The sequence below is a fragment of the Vombatus ursinus genome, unplaced genomic scaffold, assembly GCF_900497805.2.
Source record: "Vombatus ursinus unplaced genomic scaffold, bare-nosed wombat genome assembly UNPS02014813.1, whole genome shotgun sequence".
NCBI lineage: Eukaryota > Metazoa > Chordata > Mammalia > Diprotodontia > Vombatidae > Vombatus > Vombatus ursinus.
This window is the reverse complement of record NW_020954591.1, coordinates 13,640,129-13,667,706: the sequence shown is the minus strand read 5'-3', so window position 1 is coordinate 13,667,706 and position 27,578 is coordinate 13,640,129. Positions and strand designations below refer to the sequence as shown.

The 27,578-nt window shown below is 38.1% G+C and overlaps 1 protein-coding gene and 1 long non-coding RNA gene across 2 annotated transcripts in view; one reads left to right on the top strand and one right to left on the bottom strand.

The window, feature by feature from the left end:
- USP12 (ubiquitin specific peptidase 12) overlaps positions 1 to 25,906 on the bottom strand; it is a 125,259-nt gene extending 99,353 nt beyond the window's left edge. The window contains exon 1 of the mRNA XM_027835122.1: positions 25,784 to 25,906. Within this exon, the coding sequence (XP_027690923.1) occupies positions 25,784 to 25,831 (48 nt within the window). The 5' untranslated portion in view covers positions 25,832 to 25,906. The remainder of the gene's footprint in view (positions 1 to 25,783) is intronic.
- A 539-nt stretch (positions 25,907 to 26,445) lies between these two features.
- Positions 26,446 to 27,216, top strand: LOC114022825. Its single transcript, XR_003566705.1, has 3 exons — positions 26,446 to 26,562; positions 26,866 to 26,986; positions 27,074 to 27,216. It is a non-coding gene; the product is annotated as an uncharacterized LOC114022825 (long non-coding RNA).
- The last annotated feature ends 362 nt before the right edge of the window (positions 27,217 to 27,578 follow it).

Here is a 27,578-nt window from a genome sequence, read left to right as displayed (position 1 = left end):
CTTCCACTTGCCCAATTCCAATTTTTAAGGAATTATTTTTCTTCAGCGAGCTTTTGTACCTCCTTTTCATTTGGCCAATTCTACTTTTTAAGGAGTTCTTTTCTTTGGTGAATTTTTATACTTCTGTTTCCATTTGGCCAATTCTGTTTTTTAAGGTGCTATTTTCTTCAGTACTTTTTGTGCCTCCTTTACCAAGCTGTTAACTTTTTTCATGATTTTCTTGTATCACTCTCATTTCTTTTCCCATTTTTTCCTTTACCCCTCTTATTTGATTTTTTTTTATCCTTTTTGAGCTCTTCCAGGAATTCTTTGTTTGGGCCCAAGTCCAACTCACATTTTTCTTTAAGGAACTGTTTTGACACTTTTCTTCTGAGATTTTCCTTATCACCACAGTAACTTTATATGGTTAGGTTCTTTTTTTCATTTGCTCATTTTTCCACCTTATTTCTTGACTTTTAACTTCATGTTAAAGGTGGGCTCTGCTCCCAAGGTGAAGGAGGCACTGTCTCAAGCTTCAGGTTTCTTGTGCTCCTACTTTCACAGCTAGTTTGGGGTGGGGGTGGGGAGGAAGGTAGTATCTTTAAGTTTTTGATTCTTCCTAGGTGGTATGATCTAAAGAAAAGTGTGGTCACTGTTATGCTGTCATGTGCTCTGGTCTAGGAGCAACCTGGAACTGTCTCCAGGATCCCTAGTCCTGCTAGTACTTCTCCTCACATTGGAACTCTGACCCAGAGCTATGCACAGGCAATACAACAGAGTTCTGCTCCCAGTGCCAGCCAAGGGTCCCCCGTACTAACCTTCTGGCCAGCTGTCTGACTTCCTGTTGGTGGGCTGAGAGTTCAGGAAACTGCCCCTGCTGATTTAGTCACCCTTAAGGCCTGCTGCTAGCTTCCCAGGGCCCACCTGTGCTGATGCAGCCTGTGCTGGACTGCACACCACTCTGACCCCTGTGAGACAGACCTTTTTTGCTAACTTTCTAAGTTGTCTTGGGCTAGAAAACTGTTTCACCTCATCCACTTGTTGGTTCTGCCGCTTCAGAATTCCTTTTGAGTCATTATTTTAACGTTGTATGGAGGGGAATTTGGGAGAGCTAGGCAAGTCTCTGCCTTTACTCTTCCATTGTGGCCCATATTCAACAGATTTGATGGAATAACATCAAGTACTAAATATGCAATTTGTTTTGTACTCCAGTCAAATGCAGTCACTGTGGTACTATATTGTATATTTATTTCTACCTTTGAATCAAGTCAAGAGTTAAAAAAAAAAAAAAGACTCCTAACCAAAACATTCTTTCCATTTTTAATAACTTCCATATTGTTTTTTTTTCTTTTTGTACTAACTAGAAATACACTTAGTTTCTCATTTTGAGCCACTCGTTAAGGCAAATTTTGACAAAGGATCATTATCTGCTTCAGATACAGTGAATTGCTCAATAAAGTAGCTTTAGAATCTTCAAGGTTTATTGCTGAATTCAGAAGATATTTTCATCAACTATATTACTCACTGAATGCTGGTACTTTAAGATCTTCAACTATTATTGCTTCTTTAAAAATATCCTTAATAAACTCCTGAAGGATATTTCTACTGTGTTTTAGCAAATTTTACAAGTTTTCTTATCAACTTCTAAAAACTCTTCTTTCTTTTTAAAGATTAACAGCTACCCAACAAAATATGAGTAGCTTTTTTATGTGTTATATCTTTTCCTTTTCAATTACTCTCCTTTGGAGAGTTAGAAATGCCCACACATTTCCAATTTTTCTAGAAAAAATATCTTTGTTCCCCAACACCAGACATCCTCAAGACTCAAGAAGATGGGAGAAGTACAAAAGAACAAAAGAAAGACTTCTCAGTTTTACTGGATAAACATAAGGGCCTCCAGAGGAAAAAAAAAATTATACTAAATCACTCTATTTAGTATCTTTTCAACTTTTAAGATTTGTTCTGCGTCCCTACCAACTTTCATAGGTGGTGACCTAATTCCAAAAATAAAATCTTTGGCAGGACACTTGCTGTAGCTGTTCTATTAGCAGAGAAGAAAAACAAGAGAGATCAACAAAGCAGATGAGAGGGAAAATACCATTGTGATACACTAAAATTATTAAAGAATAAACCACAGAGGTAAAGAAAAGAAAACATTAAATCCAAGAAGAAAAAATGTGTCATGTTTTACCCAGCTGCCCTCCTTTAACTTGTCCATCATGCCCCTAAGAACCTCATCACTCGGAAACACCATCTTCTGCAAGATTGACTCAGTCTTGGTACTCACACCTCAGTACCTTCCGTTCCTCTGATTGGGAGGCGAAGTGAAGCACAACCAAACCTCCATTTAAGGAGCTGGTCCAAGTCAGTCATCTCTTACTTCCCAGCCAGTCACATTCCTTTGACTTCTACATCACGCTTCTTTGCTAGGTATCTTCCCCCTTCTCCCCTTTCAGTTTTCTTTTGTGTGTCTTCTGCATTAGACTGTAAGGTCCTTGAGGATAGAAACTCTTTCTTTTTCTTATCTGTATCCCCAGTGCTTACTCCAGTGTCTGGCACATAGTAATTCATTAATAAATGTTTACTTGACTGACCAATAGTTAGGAAAGATACTGCTCTTTGCACAACAAAACTACTAAAAGAAAACTAAGAATGGGAAAAAGCTAAGACAATTAAGACAATATATGAGTAATGGTATACTGTTCTTTAAACAATACTAATAACCTCTTACTTTGCTCCTACTCCTGGGAATCTTAACTACCTATTCCATGAAACTTTGTAATACTTTGTATACCATTAAACCTTTTTTTTCTGGTCCTCCTCCCTCTGCACCCTCATCATTCTTCTTCCTTCTCTCTTATCATTTCAAAAATCATCTCTTAAATCTCTACCTGCTGACCTACATTACAGTTCCTGAGAAAAATCTGGAATGGATCATTAAAGAAATGGTTAGTGATGATCTACAAGGGGAAACAGGTTACAAGAGTAAGAATGGCTTTATCTAGAACAGGTCATTCCAGCCAAACCTCATTTCCTTTTTGGGCAGGATTACTAAAGTAATATTGAGAAGGAGAATGTTACAGTTATTAGCAACCTATATTTTTAGTGCAGCTTTTGAGGAAGTATCACATACAATTCTTATGAAAAAGATAGAGAACTGTGGTCTAGACTATTATACACTTAGATGGATTCAGAACTATTTTTGGCTGGCTGGACTCTGTGTAGGAATTCTCCAGTAGAATGCCTCAGGAATCTGCACTTAGTCCTGTGCTGTTTAAAAATTTTGTCAGTGACTTGGATAAGGGCACAGATGACATGCTCAACCATGCCAATGACATCTGGGAGGGATTGCTAGGACACTGGTGACAGAATCAGCATCCAAAAAAGAACTCAACAAGCCTAGAACATTAGGATAAATCCAATTAAAATTAAATTTGGGATGAATGTGAAGCCATATTTGGATTCAAAAACTTAACTTGGGAAGTACAGGACAAGGTAGGCATGAGATAATAGTTATTTCAAAATAGCTCAGAGGGAGTGGGGTCAGGGAGAGGAGTGTTAGTAGAGTTATTGTTCAATATGAGTCAGTACGATGCAGCAGCCAAAAAAGCTAATGTGATTCTTGAGCCTCTTAACAGAGGCACAGCTTCAGGAAAGGGAAGTAATAATGGTCCTGCTGCACTCTGATCATCTGCAAGTTCTGGGCACCACAGTTAAACACACTGATAAGCTGGATGGGAAAGAATCATGAGTTTTGTCATGTGAAGTTCAAACAAGTGGATGTTTAACCTGAAGAAGGAGGAGAGGAATGGAGACATGTGTAATGTCAAGAAAGGAGAATGAAGAGCAATGGGTGGAAGTTGCAAAGAGGGAACTTCAGGCTTGATGTCAAGAAAAACATTCTAATAACTAAAGCAATTCCAAAGAGGAAGGGAATACTGAAAGAGATGGCGAACTTCCCTCACTCTTTAATCAAAGGTGGGATGAACATTTGTCAAGTATGCTATAGCAGGATTCCTTTCATTTATGAGTTGTACCACATGGCCACTGAGGTCCCTTCCAACTCTTAAATTCTGTAACAACCTTAATTCTCATATTTCATTCTGGCATTTTAATTTTCAATTGTTTTTTCTCTCTTTTGTTTTTATATTAACTTCATTTCCAAACATACCTTCACTCCTCCTCTAAACATCAAACCAGTTATTAAATAAGATGGGGATGGAGGCAGCTACATGGCGCAGTGTATAGAGCTCCAGCCTTGGAGTCAGGAGGACCTGGGTTCAAATCTGACCTCACACACTTGACACGTACTAGCTGTGTGACCCTGGGCAAGTCACTTAACCGCGACTGCCTCACCAAAAGGTAAAAATAAATAAATAGGATGGGGAAGAAGGAGGGAGAAGGGAGAAAAAGCATTTGTTAAGTATCTACTATGTACCAGGCACTGTGCTAAGCACTTTACAAATATTATCTCACTTCATCCTCACAACGACCCTGGGAAATAGGTGCTATTATTATTCCCATTTTAAAGTAGAAGAAACTGAAGCAGACAGAGGTTAAGTGACTTGCCTGGATTCACATAGCTAGTGTCTGCAGTTGGATTTGAACACATTTCAGGCCTACTGCTCTATCCACTGTGCCACCTAGCTGCCTCAAACAGCAATTCAACAAACTAAGCAAAACATCAACCAATTTGGATAGTATATATAATGTGCCACTCCCATCGTCCCCAACATCTGCAAAGAAGGGAGAGGGGGCAATTTTTCATATCCTCTTCATCCCCATTCAATCATGTTTAAACAGCATTCCATTTGTGGTTGCTCTTTCCATTTAAACTGCTATAGTTGCTATGCATGTTGTTTACCTAGTTCTGTTTACTCTGCATTCATTCATATTGTCTGCCCATGTTTCTCTAAATTATTCATAATTTTTTACAGCATAGATATATTCCATAACATTCACATACATTTTCTTGAGACTTTCCCCATTACTAGGCACCTATTTTGTCTTCAATTCTTTATTACCACAAAAAGTGTTCTATGACTTTTCCAGTCTATATGGGATCCCTGTATCTTTAACCTCCCTGTGATTTATGCCTATAAATGGGAATCTCTGGGTCAAAAGGTTTGAACATGTTAAGCACGTTTTAGGAGATTCTAAGTGGCATTCCAGAATGGTTGGACCAATTCTCAGTTCCAACAGTGTGTTTGTATACCTGTCTTTCTGAAACCCTTTCTACTTGACTTTTTTCCATATTTTTGTCCTCTTCTCCAATTTGCTGAACCTAAGGAGAAATCTCAGTGTAGTTCCAATTTGATTTTATCATATCACTAGTGAGTTGGAGCAGTATTTAATATAGTTGTTAGCTGTCTGTACTTCTTTTGAGAATTCTGTGTTCCAATCCCTTGACCAGCTGGGGAACGGTTCTTACATATAATATGCTAGTTCTGTATCCATATTTGTATGTTATCAGATCCTTAACAGAAATATTTAAGGCAATGATTTTCCCCAATCAACCACCTCCCTTCTTATCCTAGACACAATTTTGTTCCTGCAAAAGCTTCTCAATTTTACATAATCAAAATTATCTCTTTAATCTTTTGCACTACAGCCAGTCACGTGAAAAAAATGCTCTAAATCACTACTGATTAGAGAAATGCAAATTAAAACAACTCTGAGGTACCACCTCACACCTATCAGATTGGCTAAGGAAAATGACAAATGTTGGAGGGAATATGGGAAAATTGGGACACTAATGTACTGTTGGTACAGTTGTGAACTGATTCAACCATTCTGGAGAGCAATTTGGAACTATAGCCAAAAGGGCTATGACCCAGTAACCACCACTAGGTCTGTAACCCAAAGAAATTTTTTAAAAAGGGGGGGGAACCTATTTGTACAAAAAATATTTATAGCAGCTCTTTTTACGATGGCCAAGAATTGGAAATTAAGGGGATTTCATCAATTGGGGAATGGCTGAACTATTGCGCCCTAAGAAATGATGAGCAGAACAATCTCAGAAAAACCTGGACTTAGACAAATTGATGTAAAGTGAAATGTGCAGAACCAGGAGAATATTGTACACAGTAGAAGCAATACTATATGACAATCAACTATGAATGACCTAGCCATTCTCAGCAATACAATGCTCCAAGACAATTCCAAAGAACTTATGATGAAAAATGTGACTTCCAGAGAGAGAACTGATGGAGTCTGAATGTAGATCAAAGCATAATATTTTTCACTTTTATTTCTTTCACAGTTTTTATTTCATTTTATTTTGATCTGTGTTGTCTTTCACATATCTAACATGGAAAAATGTTTTACATGATTGCACGTGTGTAACCTATATCAAATTGCTTACTGTCTCAGGAAAGGGGGAGGTGAGGGAGGGAGGGAGAAAATTTGGAACTCAAAATTTTTAAAAGTGAATGTTAAAAGTTGTTTTTACATGTAATTTGGAAAAAATAAAATATTATTTTAAAAAAAATATTTTGTGGCAACCCTTGGCCCTTGTTTAGTTATGAATTTTCTACCCTACCCATACCTGCAAAAGATACCTAATCTAATTCTTCCCTTTATTAGTCAGGTCACAGTATCTATTTTTAGTTAATTGTGGCATATGGTTTAAGCCTTATTTCTGACAGACTTCCAGTTTACCAACAGTTCTTATTAAGCAGGGAATTCTTACCCAAGTAATTGATGTTCTCAGGTTTAGCAAATTCTGGACTGAGTTAAATTGTTTCAAATCCTTTTCATAATGTTGTTCACTGATTTGCTTTTCTATTTTTTAAACTAGTATCAAATGCTTTTGAAAATTACTGCTTTAAAGTATAACTTGGGGTATGGAAGTGCTATTTTTTTCTTCATTCCAGTTTGTTTCATTATTTCCCTTGAGTTTCCAGAGTTGTTTTTCCAAAGGAGTTGTGCTCTTATTTTGTCTAGCTCTATCAAGAATCTCACTGATAGTCTGGTATAGCACTAAATCTGTAAATTAAAATAGATATCATCATCTTTATTTTATTTTAGTGGCCCAATCATGAGAAATGAATATCACTCCAGTTGTTTAAAGTGTTTTTTATTCCTTTAGGGTGTTTTGTAATTGTATTTATATGCCTTTAGTGTCCCTTGATGGATTGCCTCTCAGATACTGTATTCGTTTCTGTTATTTTGAATGAGATTTCTCTTTTTATATTTCCTTCTGGTTTTATTATTGCTATGTGGAAATGGGGTTGATTTTTGTGAGTTTATTTTGTATCCGACTAATTCACTATAGTATCAAATGGTGTCCTTGACGATTTTCTGGAGTTTTTTAAGGAAACATTAGCAAATGAGATTAGCTTCAACTCCTCTTTGCCTTTGCAAAGGTCCATGTTTATGCCTTTGATTTCTTTTTCATGCCTTACTGCTATCACAAAGCTCTAGAAATGGAAATTTCTAGGAATTCTATCATTTCTAAAATTGTCAAATAACAGTGGAGAAAGGAGACATCCTTTTTTTTTTTCTGCGTTTATTGATAAAGCTTCCCTTTTTTTAATTGAAAACAATGCTACCTTTTGGTTTGAGATACATTAGATACATTTTATCATAGATAATGTTGAAATGTTTATACTTTATGGGACTTTTGGGGTAAATGAGTCTTTGAAGGTTTTTTCTCCCCTATTTATAGAATCATATTGCATTTTTGTTTATAATATGATTATGTTAATTGTTTTCCTAATGTTGAACTATCCTTATATTTTTTAATAAAATTGAATTTAGTCACAGTTTATAATTTTAAGGATATGTTTTTGCTAGGACTGTAATTAAATTTTTTGAATCTATAGTCACTGGTGACATTAGTCTATAATTCTTTCTTTTCTTTATCCTTGCTTGGCTTAAGCATTAGGACAAGGGTTTTTAACCTAAGGTCCATGAACTTGTTTCAGTTGTGTTTTTTGGTTTGTTTTTTTTTCATGAACCTGTTTCAAAATAGTTGGTTTTCTTTGTAATCCTGTGTGTTGTGTGCATTTAAAAACATTAAACATTATTTTAAGAAGAGGTTCAAAGACTTCCCTAGAGACTGCTGTACGGGTCCATGACACAAAAAAGGTTAAGAAAGAATACCTGTATTAAGACTAGATTTGTCTCATAAAAATAGGGTTAATAGTATGTTTTCATTCACAAAATTTGAAAATAATTTGTGGACTATAGGTATTATTAAATATTTGATGTAATTCATCTGGAATAGTATTCTCCCTCCTTATTAGTTGCTTTACATCTAGCTCAATTTCACTTTCAAAGATTGGATTATGTTTTTATATTGTTGCATATTTCTCTTACTGAGCATTCTATAGTTTTGTAGATAATTCTCCATTTCTTTTAAGTTTTTATTTTTGTAAGAACTCACCTCTGAAATACTATGTAAATAAACAAATAAACAATAATGATCATTCACACAGATGAAGTTCCTTAAAAGTTACTAAGTTAACCAATGGCACAGAAATTTCACCAGTAGAATCAGTATTTTCCACCTGTAAATCTGCTCCCCCATCTAACCTTATCCAAATCATTCCAATCTTTCAAGGCCCAACTAGTTTCAACTCCTCCATGAAGTTTTCCCTTCCCTGAGTGACTAACTCGTCCTATGGATTCCTATAGTACCTTTCTGTTATATGGTAAAATACTGCCCTGTTTGTTATATTTTCATATATATCTGTCAGCTTCCCATAGCACTAACAATAAACAGTATGTGGGTAAGTGTTCGACAAATATTTCCTGAATGAAAAATAAACTTTTATTTTGTTTTTTCTACTCTACTTTGAGGAAGCAGAGGAAATTATCATATTTTTTAAAACAGGTAAATTTCATGGAAAGCAAAGTGTACCACACCAATCACATTTTGTTTGAGAGGTTTCAAACTAATATTTTCCTCCCTATGGGTTATTTCACAGAAGAAAAAAAAATTTAAGCTCAAATTTTTGGCAAAGAATTCTTTGTACAAATAATCTTTGGTTCTCTCAAGTTAATTAAAACTTTTGCTATGTAAAATTAACACTCTCAATCAGTCCCACATATAAACTTACTTTGAAATGCCAAAATAGGGGCAGCTAGGTGGCGCAGTGGATAGAGCACCAGCCCTGAAGTCAGGAGGACCTGAGTTCAAATCCAGCCTCAGATCAAACACTTGATACTTACTAGCTGTGTGACCCTGGGCAAGTCACTTAACCCCAATTGCCTAAAAACTAAAAAAAAAAAAAAAGCCAAAATAAAAAGCAAGATTCATCAACTTTCAAAGATAAAAACCTATTCTACCGAAATATAAAACTTAAACCATTATATATCAAACACTTGTTAATGATTATGTATCATACAGGTAGATTTTCATATTTATGATGGATTACAAATTCTTACTGATGTTTAACCTCAAACTTGGAATATTACAGATAGTGTTTTTAAACACATTAAAGAACAGACATCATTACTTCAGACATTACATAGACTAAAAATAAAGGATAATCATAGAAGTGAGAAGCACTGATATATCAATTCATATGATGCTCTATTTTGCACATCTTACACTTCACACAAACATTTGTCAGCATTTAACACTATGCAAAACTAAGTCCTACTTTAGTCACTTTTTAGTAAAAGAATTCATAGATTCAATAATTCTCTTTCGAAAGAAAATCAGACTATATATGACCTCTTAAGATACTTATCACAGATGTTTTAAATCTAATTCTTATATATAAATACATCAATTATGGGTTGCTGCAATAAGTCTTCAATATACACATTTCTAGCATTTTCATTACAATGCAATACCGATATCTAACTCATCTTCTCTCAATGTCTGAGAGAAAGGTGGTAAAATTTACACGGACTATCTAAAGACAGATTACATAACTGTGTCACATGCCCACAAAAGTGTTATTACAGTAATTGATAAAGGATAAGTTTAATAAGGTTCTGAGTGTTTTACAGTGAATGTAAATTTAACATATTACCCTCAAAGGATTCTTAAAAAAGTCTGAATGCTATGGAGTAAACCCTCAGGCTATCATTGGAAAGAAACAAGGATAATTCTGGTTTTCATACCTAATTCTCAAGGATAAAAAAAATTATGCATGGATTGCAAAATAATATTTCTGAGTTGAAATTTTTCTTCCAGTAGTAGTTTTCTTGGACTCAAACTGCCAAGATATTTTTCTAATGATTCTAAGTACTAAACATTAGACCATCATTTCTATTTCCAGATTGGAAATAATAATAACATTTTATATAAACTGAACAAAATAAAACAATTCTTCCTGATTTATGCCCTAACTTGATATTAATAAGGGATCAAACAAGCCTATCCCTGTTGCATGTTTTGGGGTAGTTTATATAATTTTTTGTCATGCACTTTTCGACATGCACTAGTGGAAGAAAGCCTTTAAGCTGGCTATACTGAATCAAATGCTTTGCTCTAATTTTATGATTTATTATAAATTTATAATTTTTTATAATACAAGATGTCCCCCCCCAAATCAAAGGTATTTAACACTGCCATTATGGAGATTCAGTGCAGCATCCAAGTCAAAGAGAAGCCCTCCGGCTTCTCTCAGGATGGTGAGGCCCCCCAGAAACTCCTCCTTGCAGAGGACACTGTGAATCAAATCCAGGAACAATGTTGCACCTCCTAAATGAGATCCATAATCACTCAAGAGTTTGAGTTAACTATCCACAAAAGGAAAAAAAAAAACCAAAAACAAAAACAAGCAAATGAAGAATACTTACTGAGAGAATAAAATGCTCAGTTGGATGGACAACCCATAGACCTTATATATCAGTATATATCTTGGACAGATAATGCAAATGGACAGTCAGGCCCAGAATTGAAAAGAAAGAATAGAGCAGACCAAATTATCTTTGAGAAATTGCAAGGTTATCCTAAGGACCCAAATTATCTCCCTGAAACATAGTTCTATCTTTTCAATACCAATATTTTTGTAGCGTAATGTTGGATGGCTGTGAGTCATGGAATAAAAGTCTCCAAAGACCTGAATCACAGTTACAGAAGCTGAGGATTTGCATGGTAGATCTGAGTGGGCTGTAACACATTACAAACAAGGAATCATGAAGAAAAAGTGGTGAAAAAGATGTTATCAATGTTTGATTGGAAAAGATCTACTAAACAGGGCAAGAACTGCCAATGGAAAAGTCAAGTACTGCAATAGTATCCTTTCAATGTCAGGAAAACTCAAAGAAGATCCCCAGCAAGCTAGGTGGACTTCTAGTGGCAAATTTATGAGGATACATGGACAAGAGTTGCACAGGACGACCAAGATAGGCTACATGGATTGTGAAAGACAGATTCAAGAGTAGGTATTAACAGTTTCATGTGAGTTTGGAAGAAGGACTCCAATGGAGTGCTCCAAGGATCTATATATTTGTTCCTCTGTTAAACATATTTACTGGATAAAGATATAAATTATTATCTGATCTCTACTACTGCCAATACACTGAATGACAGTCAGAACTTTAAAAGATTTTGATAGGTATGAACACTGGGCAGAATCTCATTAAGACAAAATTCAGCAGGGAGAAAAGCAAAGCTTTATAACTGTGTTCAAGAAATCAGTATGATTCAAAAGTATAAGATGGAGACATGGCGAGACATCAATGTGTCTTCAGAAAGATCTGGGAGTTTTACTGGACTACAACCTCCATGAGTCAGTAGTGTGATATGGCAGCTAAAAGATTTGATATGATCTTAGGCTGCATTAAGAGAGAAGAATCCTTTCCAAGAATAAGAACACAATGGTCTTGACATACATTGCCCTAGTCAGATTAAAACTGAAATATGTTCAGTTATAGATACTATATTTTAGAAATTACATTGAAAAGTTAGAGAAGAAAAGAGAATGGGGAAGAGCTTTTAGTCAATATGAGAAATAGATGACGGAAGTAGGGGTAATTAGCCTGGAAAAGAAAAGACTGGGGACGTGGTTGGGAGAGAAAGGGAAGGAGGAAGAGGCATGATAGCTGCCTTCAAGTCATCTGATAGGCTGTCTTGTGGAAAAGGGATTAAACTAGTCTGCTGGACCCTAGAAGAAATAGGTAGAAGATGCAAAGAGGTCAATTCAGCTTGAGGTGAGGAAAAGCTTCCTAAAAATTAGAGCAATCCACCAAGTGGATAGATAGCCACTTGTCAGAGGTACTGTAATACCATTCTTTTGGGTTATAAGTTACATGGCCACTAAGATCTCTTTCAACTTAAAACTCTGCAATTCTATATGATATACCTTCTATAACATTTGCTGAATTGTCTTTTATATCAGAAGAGTTTGCTTTCTAATGCAATCAATCAATAAACATTTATTAAGCTCCTACCACAAGCCAGACAATGTGCTAAATGCTGGGGATACAAAAAGTGACAAAAGACTGTCCCTGCTCTCAAAGAGCTTACAATCTAATGAAGGAGACAACATTCAAACAAACATATACAAAGCAAGATATATAGAGGATAAACAGGAACTAATTAAAAGAGTTTTAACACTGGAATTAAGAAGGGTAAGGGAAAGCTATGTGAGATTTTAGTTCAGAAAGGAAGCCAGGAAGGGTCAGTGGAAAAAATGGGAAAACATTCCAGGCATGGAGGATAGTCAAAGAAAATGCTCAGAACCAAGAGATGAAGTGTCTTGTTGCCAGGGTCACTAGATAGAGAGTATATGTGTTGGGGAGTAAGGTGTAAAAAGACTAGAAAGATAGGAAGGGGCTAGGGCAATAACCTAGCAGCTAAGTTATTAAAGGACTTTGAATGTCTAACTGAACATTTTGCACTTGTTCCTGAAGGCAACAGGAAGACACTGGAGTTTACTGGGGAGGGGGGTATGGAGTGTGTGTGAGATGATCAGACCTTTGTTTTAGGAAAATCTCTTTAGTAGCTAAATGGAGAATGAACTGGAGTGGGGAGAGACTTGAGGCAGGCAGACCCACCAGCAAGCTACTGCAGTAATCAAGACATAAAGTGATGACAGCCTGCACTACAGTGGTGGCAATATCAAAGGAGAAAAGGGGGCATCATATTCAAAAGATGTTGCAAAGGTGAAATTAGCAGTCCTTGACTACAAATTGGATATGGAGGTGGTGAGAGATTGTAAGGAATCCAAGATAACTCCTAGATTGTAAGCCTGAGGGACTGGGAGGGTGGTGTTACCTTCTACAGTAATAGGGAAGGTAGGAGGGAGAGAAGGTTTAGGGAAAAAGATAACAAGTTCTGTTTTGGCCATATTGAGCTTAAGATGTTTACTGGCCATCTAGTTCAAAATGTCTAAAAGGAGATGCTAGGTTAGAGGTCAGCAGAGAGACTGGGGCAGGAGAGAGATATTTAAGAAGCATCAGCATAACAAACAAAGCCAATGCAACCAAGATTAGAAGGAAAGCAGAAAGCTGGGAAACAATTTTTACAGTCAGTGCCTGTGATAAAGGGCTCGTTTCTAAAATATGTAGAAAACTGAGTCATATTTATAAGAATGCAAGTCATTTCTCAATTGATAAATGACCAAAGGCTATAAACGGACAGTTTTCAGATGAAGAAATTAAAGCTATCTATAGTCATGTGAAAAAATGCTCTAAATCACTATTGATTAGAGAAATGTAAATCAAAACAACTCTGAGGTACCACCTCACACCTATCAGATTGCCTAATATCACAAAAAAAAAAAAGGAAAATGATAAATGTTGGAGAAGGTGTGGGAAAATTGGAACACTAATGCATTGTTGGTGGAGTTGCAAAATGATTCAACTATTCTGGAGAGCAATTTCAAACTATACCCCAAGGCTATAAAACCATGCATACCATTTGATCCAACAATAGCACTACTAGGTCTGTATCTCAAAGAGATCATAAAAAAGGGAAAAGGACCCACATATACAAAAATATTTATAGAAGCTCTTTTTGTGGTAGCAAAGAATTGGAAATTGAGGGGATGCCCATCAACTAGGGAATGGCTGAACAAGTGGTATATGAATATAATAGAATAGTACTGTTCTATAAGAAATGATGAGCAGGCCAATTTCAGAAAAACCTAGAAAAATTTACATGAACCAACATGGAGTGAAGTAAGTAGAACCAGGAGAACATTGTACATGGTAACTGCGACATTGTTCAAGGATCAACTTTGGTAGACTTAGCTCTTCTCAACAATGCAATGATCTAAGACAATTCCAAAAGACTCATGATGGAAAATGCTATCCACATTCAGAGAAAGAACTATGGAATCTGAATGCAGATCGAAGCATACTATTTTCTCTCCTTTTTTTGTTTGTTTTCTTTTTGTTGAGTTCTTTCCCTTTTGTTCTGATTTTTCTTTCACAACATGACTAATGTGGAAATATGTTAAAAATGATTGTACATGTATAACCTATATCAGATTGCATGCTCTCTTGAGGAGGGGCAAAAAATTTGGAACTAAAAATCTTATAAAAGTGAATGTTGCAAACAAAATAAATTTAAATAAAAGAAAAAATTATCATCAGCCTAGAATCAACTTACTCAAACACCTAAGTAGGTCATTACTAAGTCATCAGTCATAAAAGGTCATTCATTACTATTGTAATCCCACTGGAACGGCAGCAAATAGGCAAGGCAAAAGATGGCCTGAATTTCAAAAAGGAGAATGAAATAGGCAATTCAAACTGTAAGCCAATAAGCCTGACATAAATGTTCTAGTAAAATTATAAAATGATTAAAGCAATGATTCTCGAACATTTAGACAGGAAAAATGTTCATCACTACAAGCCAGAGTGAACTGATTAAAAGACAAAGAGCCTTCTGATAACGTATGATGGCCAAGAAAAGCAACTAACACAAATACTGAAGACTAAAAGCCATTCCCCAATAAATAAATAGTCAAAGACCATGAATCCAACCCCATAACTATTTGCTAAGTACCAACTATATTCCAAACACTATGTTAAACACTAGATTACAAAACAAAAACTAAACAGTCCCTGCCCTCAAAAAGCTTACATTCTACTCAAAATAAAATATAAAGTAATTTTCTGTTGGGAGAATACGATTAAAAGGAGCACTAACAAACCAGAGGTAGGGAGGAGAAGAACAGAAAAAGATTTGCTACTGGTTGGGAACTCTACAGAGATATGAAGTACATCATGAAGAAAGGGTAGTATTCAAGAGAAAAACTGCAAACTGTCAAAAGGCATATGAAAAACTGCTCCAAATCACTAATAAGAAAAGTCCAAATTAAAACAGCTTTAAAGGTCTACTTCAAACTGAACAACCAGGGGCTGGTAGGTGCTGCAGTGGATAAAGTACCAGCCCTGAAGTCAGGAGGACCTAAATTCAAATCCGGCTTCAAATACATAACACTCACCAGCTGGGTGACTCGGGGCAAGTCACTTAACCCCAACTGCCTCACAAAAAAAAAATAAATAAATATATAATTTTTTTTAAAAATGAACTGAACAACAGCAAATTGGCAAAAATGAAAAAATATGGAAATAATGTTGCAAGAGACATGAAAGGTCAGGCACACTAATATGTTAGTAGACCTGTGAATTAATCAAATCATTTCAGAAAACAATGTGGAACCATGAAAAAAAACTGCTCATACCCTTTGACAAACAGTTCCCAGTACTAAATATAGTACACCCAAAGGAAGTCAAAGCCACACTAAAAGGTTCCATCTACACCAAAATATTCATAGCAGTACTTTTTGTGATACCAAAAATAAAACAAAACAAAACAAAAAAAAAAAACCAAACCAGAGTGGATGACCATCAATTGGAGAAAAGTTGAACAAAATACACTACAGGAAGGAATATTATGAAGTGTTACTACACTATAAGAAATGACAAATAAGATTTTGAAGAAATATAGTAAAGCTTATATGAACTAGTATAGAATGAAGTGAGCAGTAACAAGAAAACAATATACACAACAAACAACTACCACCAAAAAAAAACACCTTGATCCCAGAGAAGAGAAAATTCACATCCCCTCCTATCTTTAGAAAGGTAAGGGGCTATGCACACAGAATGTTGCATGCCCTATAAGATACATGCCCTATGTCAGTTGGTTTTGCTTAATTGTTTTCGTTACAAAGCAGCTAAGTGGTATAGTGGAGACAGTCCTGGCCCTGGGATCAGGAAGATATGAGCTCAAATCTGGCCTCAGACACTTATTAGTTTTGTGACCCTGAGCAAGTCACTTCACTTCAGTCTGCTTCAGTTTACTCAACTGTAAAATGAAGACAACAATAACACTTACCTCCTAGAGTTGTTGTTAGCATCAAATGAAATAATATTTGTAAAGTACTTTAGCAATGCCCAGCATAGAAGTAAGGTGCTTAATAAATGTTTGTCCCCTTCCCTTGTTTACAAGAGAAGGTTTGGGTTGGAAAAGGAAAAGTTATATACAAATGACTATGATGTTCAAAAGTCATCAATAAAAAATTTGTAAAATTTTTAAAAGCTACATTTGTCCCAAGGAAGCCTTGTGACTAGAAAAGAGGAAGATAATAATTGTCTTTCCAGGTGGTTATCCTGACCAGGTATAACGTCTGACTAGAAATCAGGATAAAAAGCCAAGGGGGAAGAAGACAGCAATACCTGTATTTGGCCTGCATGCAGCAACAGGTGACGTACTTTAGCTTTCTTGCTAGCTACAGAGTGCAAAGAGATATTGAAGCACTTCAAAACTGTGGAAATGAGCTAAACTCCAAGCAAAGATGTAGGCACAGCATTCATGAAGACTTCCACCCCTCTCTTCAGCAGCGGAAAAACTTTGCCATTACCTTCTCTTTCAGAATTCTACTACTCTGTGGAGAAGGGGAATATGACTCTATAATCACTGGGAATATGGGATTGTTTTCTTTTGTGGTGCAATTCCCTTTTATCCTGAAATGTTCTACTGTTTTCAAAAATAACAGTTGTAGTTAATAATAGCTAACATTTATATAGTGCTTTAAGATGTGCAAAGCACTTTACCTAAGTTATCTCATTTGATACAACTGGGTAGGTACTATCATATCCCCATTTTACAAATGAGAAAATAAAAGTTAGATGTTAAGTGACTTGCCCAGAATCACATAGCTATTCTGAGGAATTACTCAAATCCAGGTCTTGGTGGCTTCAAGTTCAGCATTTTATCCACCATGCCACATTGCTTCTAAAACGTGAAAACAAATAAAATGCACATATCTGTGGATAAGGCCACACTTTAAAAATAGGATAATAGATTATGAGCTCCTTACAGATAAGGACTGTTTCATTTTTGTCATTTTATCCCCAATGCCTAGCACTGTCTGGAACATCATAAAAATATCATACTTTTTTTTTCTTTTTTACAAGATCACCAGACTAGGAAACCAGAATAATACTACAAATAATTATATGTGGATTTCTGCAAAGTATTTGACAATTTCTAATGACAACCTTAGGACAAGACGAAAAATATTAACTGGATGATCATACCAAATGAGTTCAGAACTGACCAACCTAACCCAATAAGTAGCTATGATCACTGAAAACCTAGATGGAGATCTTTATGCCACACACATTGTCATTATCTGAGTTCTGTTCAACGTTTTGATCAATGGTTTGAAAACACAAATAATTATATGCTTGTCACATTTACAATATTCAAGAACTAGAAGGAATAACTATTAGACTAGAAAACAAAATCAGGATGCAAAAAAGACTTTAACAGAACAGATGAGTGTACAGAAGCTATCAAAAAGGATAAACTTCAAGATTAACTTAAGTCCCACACTTAGATGCAAAAATCCAACTACACAAGTATGTAATGAAAACAATATGATTAAAAAGCAATCAGTTCATGTGAAAAAGACCTAGGGATTTTGGTAAACTGCAAGTGCAATGTCAATAATATAAGCCCCCCCCAAAAAAAACCTAGTGTAATTTTAGAATGACATAATCAATCAACAAGCAATTACTAATTCGCACTGTGCTAGAAGCCAGATATACAAAAACAAAAGTAAAATTGCATTTTATCCTGAGTACCCAACATTTTACTAGGGAAAATGACACATATACATATGTATATGTATGTGTGTGTGTATGCATACACATTATGTACATACAAAATAAATACAAGTGGAGATCAGGAAAGGTTTCATATATGTATGGCACTCGAGCTGGGTTTTGTATATGTATACAGGGGGGTTCTACGAGACAAAGGTGAAGAAGTAGTACGTACAAGTACATACAAGCCAGTACAAAGGCACACAGGTGGGAAATGGAGCACCAATTAAAAACTACAGCTAGTTTAGCTGAACGCAAACATGAAGAAAGAAGAGTAATGTACAATGAGGTTGGAAACGTAGGAGCCATGTTATTAAGAACTTTAAATGTCAAAACAGAAGAATTTGAATTTGATACTAAAAGCAATAGGAAGCCACTAGAATTGTTCAAGTACGAGAATGACATACATGCTTTAGGAAAATCACTATGGAAGATATGTGGCACATTGAAGAGGGAAAGAGACTTCAGGAAAGGAGAGCAATTAAGAGGCTATTGTAATAGTTCATTAATGGAAGTACAGTATCCAAAACAAAGGAAGTGATAGTATCACAGTACTTTGACCTTTACTTTAATCACTCTGGACTATTGTGTCCAATTCTGAGTATCACATTTTAGATACGTATTAACAAGCTGAAACATTTCCAAAGGAGAGTGAGAAAACCCCAAACTAGATACTATGGAATGATTAATGTACCCAAATGTTTTAGCTATCAAGTCTCCAAGGTCAGCCCTCTGCCCACAATCTTTCACTTCTTTTTACTCACACACATCAACCCTAATCCAAGCACTCTACAACTCAGGCCTATGACACAGCCTCATAGGTCTCCCTATATCCTTTACTCCCCTCTTCAATCCAAACACCACACAATTACCAAATTGATATTCCTCAAGTGCAGATCAGATCTGACACTCTTCTGCATAAAAAATTTTAGTGGTGTGCCCCTCTCCCACTTAGAATAAAATACAAATTCTATTTAGCATTTAAAGCCTTTCAGAAACTTTCAGAAACTCTCTTTCCAAGTTGATTATACATTATTCCCCATCAATTACTCCACATTGCAGACAAACAATTTCGTGCTGTTCACCATACATGGCATTCCTTCACAAACTTTACACAGGTTGTCCACATCTGAAATGATCTCGCTCCTCACATCTGACTCTTGAGTCCTTAGCTTCTTTCAAACCTAACTCAAGTGCTACCACTCAAGTGCTACCTCCTTTAAGAGGCCTTCCCTGATTCCTCCAGTTTTTGGTACCTCCCCCCCAAGAAATCACTGTATTATTTTGTATAAACTCTGAAGTAATCACTCATGTGTGAACAAGTTGCATCTCCCTAACACAACATAAGCTCTTGAGCTATAATTCAAAGGTCTCATTTTTATATTTGTATCCTAGCACTTCTGCATTTGTAAAGCCTAGAACAGACATATAGAAGACGTGTAATAAACTCTTAATTGGCTACTGTAATTCAAAAAGCATCCCTACAATCAAAGAGCTCATAATCTAGTACAGAACACTGAACATGTATACAAATAACTATCATACAAGTTTAGCAGAACTATAACCAACCAAGGTACTCTAGTAAGAGTCCATGGGCATTACGTGATCATAGACTTAAGAGCTGGAAGAGACCTTATTCTAGTTCAGTCCCCTCATTTTAGAAATGAGGATAATGAAAACTTGGGGAGAGGTTAAGAGACTTTCCCATAATGACAATAGTAGTAAGAAGTAGAGCTGGGATTTGAACTCAGGCTCTGAAACTCTAAGTTCAACTCTCTTTCTACTTCTATCTCAAAGAAGGCTCAATGTAGAAAATGGCACTTGAAGTGTGCCTTGAAAGATGGTTAAAATTTCAGCAGTTAAAAATTTGGGGACATTAAAGGGTGTGCATTCCAGGTATAAGCAAACATATGTGGTAAGAAAAAGTTTGAGTAATAGTGAGAAGACCAATTTGGATCATTTAGGGGAATGGAATAAGATAAATTTGAAAAAGCATGTTATCAGCAAGACTGCAGAAAAACCCAAAAATCTTGGCTAAAGACTTTGATTTAACATAATGGCCTTTTACATGCAAGTGAAAATATTATTCCGCTATTAGCAAGACATGGATTGTGGTGGCGCTCTTTCCCTGATGGTGATGATGCACTAGGTCATCACCATCAGGGAAAAGAGCAAATACTACACAAATACTTGTGTAGCACTCCTTGCGACAAAGAGCACAAATTTGAAAGTGGGTGGCCAGAATTAAACGTTTATTCAGAAAATCACAGAATCTGAAAGTTGAAAGGGACTTCTGCGGCCATCCATTCCAATCTATTCAAAATAAACCTCCATTATAACATGCCTGACAAGTAGCCATCCTGCTTCTGCTTCTGCTTGAAGACCACATCCCTTAAAGAAAGAAAAAAAGCACTTCTCAAAGCATCCCATTCTTCTATGAACAGCTCCAACTGTTAGCAAGTTTCTTGATATTAAGACCAAATTTACCTTTTTGCAACTTCCATATACAGTTCAACACCCTCTAGGACCCAACAAAACAAGTACAACCCCTCTTTGAAATGACAGCCCTTCAAGTATTTAAAGGCAGCTATCTTGTTTCATCTCTCTTTTCCCCAAGCTAAACATATCCAAGTTGTTTCAAAGAGATCTTCGTGTGACGTGAATTCAAGATCCTTAAGCAGCTTTGCTTCCCCCTCCAGTTTATCAATATCTTTTGAAATTGTGGTGCCCAGAACTGAGCACAATACTTTAAGTAAGGTCTGACCAGAGCAGGGTGTGATGAGACTATCATCTCCTTATTCCTTGAAGTTTTGCCTCTTTTAATACATCCCAAGATCATACTAACTTTTTTGGCTGCCACATCACACTGGCTGCCTCTTACTGAACATGTAATTCCCTAATATCACCTCCCTGTCCATTTCAAAATAACTATTGTCTCATCACGCTTCCCCCATCCTATACTTCTCAAGTTAGTTTTTTTAATCCAAATATGAGATCACATTTATGCCTAATGAATTTAATCTTACTAAATTCAGTCCAATATTCCAGACTTGTCAAGATCATTTTAGATCTTGATTCTTTCATCCAGTGTGGTAGCTATCACTCCTAATTTGTTGTCATCTGCAGATGTGATGGGCATACCACCTATGCCTTTACCCAAGTTCATGTTTAAAAACAAAACAAAACAACAAAAAAAAAAACAAAACCCAAAACAGAGTCAAGCACAGATACCGGAGGCACTCCATGGGAAACTTCCCACCACGCTGACAATGAATTTGGCCAGGAACAAGTCTGAATCCATCTAAATGTATTATTATCTAGCCTGTCATCTCCACAAGAATTACAAAAGATACATTATTAAAACATTTGCTAAAATATTAGTAAACTATCTCTACAGCATTTCTCTCATATATCAATTAGGAACCATGTCAGAAAAGGAAATGAAGTTAGTCTGGCATGACTTGTTCTTGATGCCATGCTAGCTAATCACTACTTCCTTTTCTGGATGTTCAATAACTACCTCTTTAATGATCCATTCTAGAATTTTCCTGTAAATCAAAGTCAAGTTCACTAGCCCATAGTTTTGCAGACACTTTCAAGACAGCAAACAAGGGACACTTTTGAAATTGAAATTTTTTAATTCATTCATTCAGAAGTTGTCTACTATTTAAAAGGCAAAGCTAAATAGTTCACATATTCCCATTCCTTGCCCTGTAAAGTTACCTGTGTTATACCATGATGTTTCTTGCAACCTCAGTCTGTTTGATATCATCTTCTATTTGAACTTCCTGGTTGGCAAATCTAACAAAATCCTTACTTAAAAAAAAAAAACCTATAAATTATGTGTTCATCCTGAAATGGAGCTGATTAAAAAAGCCTACTATATCTACAAATGACTAAAGAAGACATAGAAAGCAAATATGAATAACATTTATTAATAATAATAATAATAATACTATAGCACTTTAAAATTTGTAAGATGTTTTATATAATAATTGAGCCTCACAATAACTCTGAGGTAATTACTACAGATATTATCCCCATTTTACAGATGAAGAAACTGAGACTCAGAGGGTAGGTGACCTACTTGTGGTCAGATAGCTAGTAAGTGCCAGAAGTAGGATCAGAACCCTTGTCTACTTAGGTTCAAATCACATTTGGCTCTCTATAAAGAGAAACAACTCCATAGGTTTCCCTAAATCCTACTGAAAACAGCAACATTTGAAACAATAATCACTGGATGAATTACACATTTTCCTTAATCCCATATATACTTTTTCCTGGGCCCCCCCCCCACTCCCCCACCCCAAAAGATACTCAGGGTTAAGTGACTTGTTCAGGGTCACACAGCTAAAATATTGCTAAATGGATGCAGAGAAACTAATTACGAGGATATTAGTCCTGGGGAAAGGTGATAAAGGCCCGAGCCTGGGACCAAATTTGAACTCAGGTCCTCCTGACTGCAGGGCCAGTGTTCTATCCACTGCGATACCTAGCAGTACCTGTACTTTTTTAAACAGTCATCTGATGATCTCTTTCAGTTCTTCTGATTCTCTTCCTCAAAGGTTATTCCTTAGCGTAGTATTGGAGTGCCATTTGATTCAACTGCTTTTCATGCTCTGATCTTTCATTCCTTAAAGATACAATACAAATAAAAACAAACCACCACAACTTCTCTTCTGACAATTAGAAGTCCTTCCTTTAGGATCTCACTTGTGATCTTTTAAGGGGTTGATGAGGGGAAAGGAATAAAAATTTCAAAACCTATGACCCTAAATTGGGTGCATCTATTTTTCAAAGAGTAACTTTTTCCTATGAATATAATCTGGAATCATAACTGTTCCCATTACGATGCTGCCTATTGTTATCCTTTTAGGTATGCACAAAAAAAAAGTCTTTAAAGCTCAAGCAGATTATTTCCAAATCTATATATCCAGCCCTAATATGTCAGCTACTCTATATTTCCATAGATATCACAAAATCAATATATCCAAAACAGAACTCATCTTTCTCTACCACCTACTCCTCTTTCCAATTTCCAAATTCTGTTGAAAAGACGACTATTCTTCTAATCACTCAGGCTTGTAATCTGTCACCTTCAACAATTCTTCAGTACCACTCATGTCCAATCAGTTGAAAAATCTTGTCTACCTCCACAAGGTATTGTGGAACAATTTTTTTCTCTCTACTCGTGGGGCCACCACCAGGCTCGGGCCTTTATCACCTTTCCCCAGGACTAATATCCTCATAATTAGTTTCTCTGCATCCATTCCCTCCCCTCTTCTATCTATCCTCCAAGCAACTACCAAATTGATATTCCTTAAGCATTGGTCTGACCATCATTCCCCCTGCCTAAGAAGCTGTAGTTGCATTTAGAAACAAACAGGAATTCCTCAAGTTTTTGAAGTTCTTCACAACCGAGTTCCAACCCACCTTTCCAGATCTACTATACATTCGTTTCCTTTATGTACTCACCAAAATGGTCTACTTGTAATTCTCCATAAAAAGCATCCCATCTCCAAGTCTCCACACCCCTTTACATATGCTTAAAATTCCTAAGTGTCCTTCAAAGCACAGCTTAAGTGCTTCCTTCCTATGTAAGGCCTTTCATGATTCCCTCAGCCCCAAACCACCCATCTCCAAATTATTCTTTAAATAAGTTCTATTTACTCATACGTGTAGATGTTAATTCCCCCATAGAACATAAGCTCCCTGGGGACATAGGTTACTTTGTTTATTTTTGCCTTTGTATCCTTGTCCTAGTCCTGGCACACAGGAGGCATTTAATAAATGTTGATTCAGTGTAACGTGTTTAAATCAAGATTTTGAACAGACATGGGTACATTTCTGTTGTTAAGAACAAATTTTTTTAAGGTTATCACACAAGTACCCCATCCCCATCAATCTGAGAAAGATACTTTAAAACTAAATAAATACTGACAGATTTGGTATAGTCCAGTAAATAAGTTAAAAGAGTATCAGTGAAGTTTTTAAAAGTAACTTACATTCTGAGACCAAGCTACCACCTAAACATAGTCATTGTCTCCTTTTGTTTGGAAAAGGGGGCAGGCAATTCATTACAAGAACTCCTCAGCAAATTAAAAATAGAAAATAAGGAAAAATTCTTCAGCAACATGCATTTCCAGATTTTTATATGTAAAACAAACCAGTATATCTTTTCAACCCACAACAGCAATAGTTTGGAGGGTCCTTCAAGAGGAATGAAGCAAAAAAAAAGTCTACCCAATCTTATCCATCTCCATACGGAGCAAGAGATTTCCTATCAACACAATTAGTAGACCCTTCCATAGTGACAAAATCTACTTAAGAAGACTGTCTTCTCCACAATCAGGCAGAATTGGAAATTTCTAATTTGTCTGCCTTTAACTCTATCCATACCCATTTCCCCTACTTCAGTCTCCTCAACTCTCAAACCTCACAAATGTTTCCTCGTCTTCCAAAAGAAGCCTAATCCCATCAAACTCGAGCTTCTCCGGGGAACGAATTATAAAGTTTCACCGCAGAAGTAATTACTCATGATCCACAATTTCCCAATCACCCTCAAGATCCAAGAAGACCTCTTAATTCCATCCCTCACCTTGAGTAGACTTTTAATACCTACATACATACACACACACACACACCACTGAAGGGGACACTTCTAGTCTCTCCTTACTTAGAGAGAAGACCCTCCAGGAACTCACACAAGCAAAAGGGGAAGCCACCACTATCTCAACCCTCATACGCATAAGCCTTAAATAACACACACTGGGAGGGGAGCGTCCAATCTCACATGCACACATAGGCGAAGGAAAAAGGTTCCAATATCCTGCGCGCACGCACAATCACACATACACACACACACACACAGATGGAGGAGTCTCCTCACTTGCTCTCACACACTCGCTGAGGGAATATAAGAGTCCAATCTCTCTCTCACACACGCTGAAGGGAATGCCTCCAAAAGCCTACGAACACACACGCCTCCAAACTCATACACGCACGCTGAACAGACCTCCAATAACTCACACACGTTCACACACGCAAGCTGAGACCTCCGATAACTTACACACGCCCCTTCAAACTCTCACACTCGCATGAAGACCTCCAATTAACTTACACACGCGCAGATGAGTGGAACCTCCTCAATCGCTCATTCACACTAGCGGAGGGAATCAAAGTGCAATCGCTCTCTCACATACACACGCTGAAGGGAAAGCCTCCAACAGCTTACAAACACACACGTCTCCAAACTCACACACACGCTAAAAGGGAAGGCCTCCGATAACTTAGACACATAAACACACACACACATACACACACACGGTTGGGGGAGAAGGGGTTGGGGGCAAACCTCCAATCTTTCTCAAACCCACACGGTAAGGGGAAAGCCCCCAATCCCTTACACGCACACACACGCGCGCAGAGGGGAGCCTCCACTATCTTTTACACGCGCGCGCCCCCCCCACGCACGCACGCACACACCGGCCGGTCCGGGAGGCCTCTAATGGCTCCCGCCGCCCCAGTGTCCAAGCTCTCCCCGCCCGCCGGTGCCTTCCCTAACGGCAGCCTCCGCTTTCGCCTCGGCTCCTCCGCGAAGCCCGTACCCCGCCCTCGCCCTCTTCCTCCTCCTCCTCCTCCTCCTCCTCTCGCCGCCCGTCTCCTCCAGCCCGGGGGCCGCCCTAGGCCCCGCGGTGTCCGGGGCGGCCGCGGGCAGGAGAAGGTCAGGGGCTCCCCCAGGACGCCCGCTCCCGACGCAGCTCCCACCTACCATGGTACAGATGGAAGCAAATTTGGAGACTGTCATTAGGATTTCCATCCGCCCAGCGCCATCTTCCACCCAATCACAGTGGCAGCGGCGGCGCCGGGCTCCGAGCACCGGGCGCGGGGGAGGAGGAGCAGGGCAGCGGGGCCGCCGCCCTCACTACCGGCTGCCCAACAGCCCCAGCCCGGCCGGCTGACTGAAGGACCGGCCGAGAGACCCACAGACCGACCCCAGCAACCGTCCGACCCCGGCGCTCCGGCACCCCGGCCAAGGCCCCCGCCCCCGGCTCCGGCTCCTCCCCGGCTCAGGGCGCAGCCGCTGCCTCCGGGGCCCGCTCCAGTCCGCCTCGCACCCCGCCCAGCGCGGCCTGGGGAGCGAGCTCCGCCGGGGCCCTAATGCCCGGCCTGTCCAGGCAACTCCGGCACCACCCACTCGCCGCACCCCGGGGACCGACAGCCCGAGCGGTCGGCACCCCCTCCGCCTCCTCCTCCGCCTCCACCCCGCCGCTAGAGGCCAGCAAGCTCCTCCCCCAGCCGCCAGCCCGCCGAGCCCGAGCGGCCGCACGCGCACGAGGCGCCGCCCTCTCCTCCTCCCCCTCCTTCCCCCGGGCCGTGAGAACCCCGCCCCCAACATGTAGCGGGGTAGGGCCTGAGGGGGCGGGGAGGTGCCGCCGGCACTTCCCTACGGGTCCTAGCGCCCTCCATCCCTGCTTCCTCCCTCCCTTCCCTTCTGGGGAAATGGATGATCTGAGCCGGGAAACCAGAGCAGCCGAGGTGGCCCGGACGGTACGGAAGAGGGGCCTAGGAAGTTGGGTCTTTGACTGATGTATTCGGGCAATTCAGACCCCGAGGTGGAATGATGCGACTCTGCTCCCACCGCATCCCTTGTCATTCCGTCCTGGGCTGGGAAGGGAAAAAGCCCGCCTCCGCTGCCAAGACCCCCCCCCCCTCCCCGGGAGCTCGAGTCTTTTGTAAAGTCTAATCTTTCTTTCAAAACGGCGTACTTGTGTCAAAGGCTTCATGGGAACACAATATTAAAGTTAGATGAAATCTTCCAAGATCTCAAAGCCCAATCCCCTTATTTTACAGATGGGGAAACTGAGGCCAAGAAAGGGCAAATGATTTACCCCAAGTACCTTACCAAAGAAAGAGAGAAAAGTGAAGATTCAACATATACGTGTATATTTAGCTTGGTGATGTAAGAGGAAGGGTAAGTAATCTGCAAAAAGACAGCCTGCCTGTTGGGTATGAATTTTGATGATGCTTATAAATATACTCTCTAAATATATTTTTCCAGACATCAAGAACTGCAAAGGGAAGAATAAGATGAGACCCAACAAGGATAATATTACACAAAGAGACAAAAGGAAGTTGATAAGACTGGGAAGTGGGAGAAAAAAATAGACAAGTTCTGTGAGAAGTACATCGACGTGTAAACTAGTGGTACTGTTTCCTTCTTTCTATTTTTAAAGTGCATCATTTGAAAGCCTATCCTTCATTTCAGGCAGGCCAGCTTTAATTTTTCTTGTTCCAGGAAATTAGTTTAATTACTTAAAATTATCCAGTAAATTCCTGTTAAAAAAAAAAGGTCTGCTTTATTTTTAAATACTAGCTTACAAAAGTAAGTAAGGGTAGGGGGCAAAGCAAGGTTCTGCCTGGTTCTCAGTGTCTGGTATATAGAGATTGTACTTAACTGAACAACTATCCCTAAAATAATGGGCCAAAGATATTTAAAGTTTGCTAAGAAGTCAGTTTCCATACTGACTTCCATTATAACATAGTAGATGAATTCCATTAGGAAA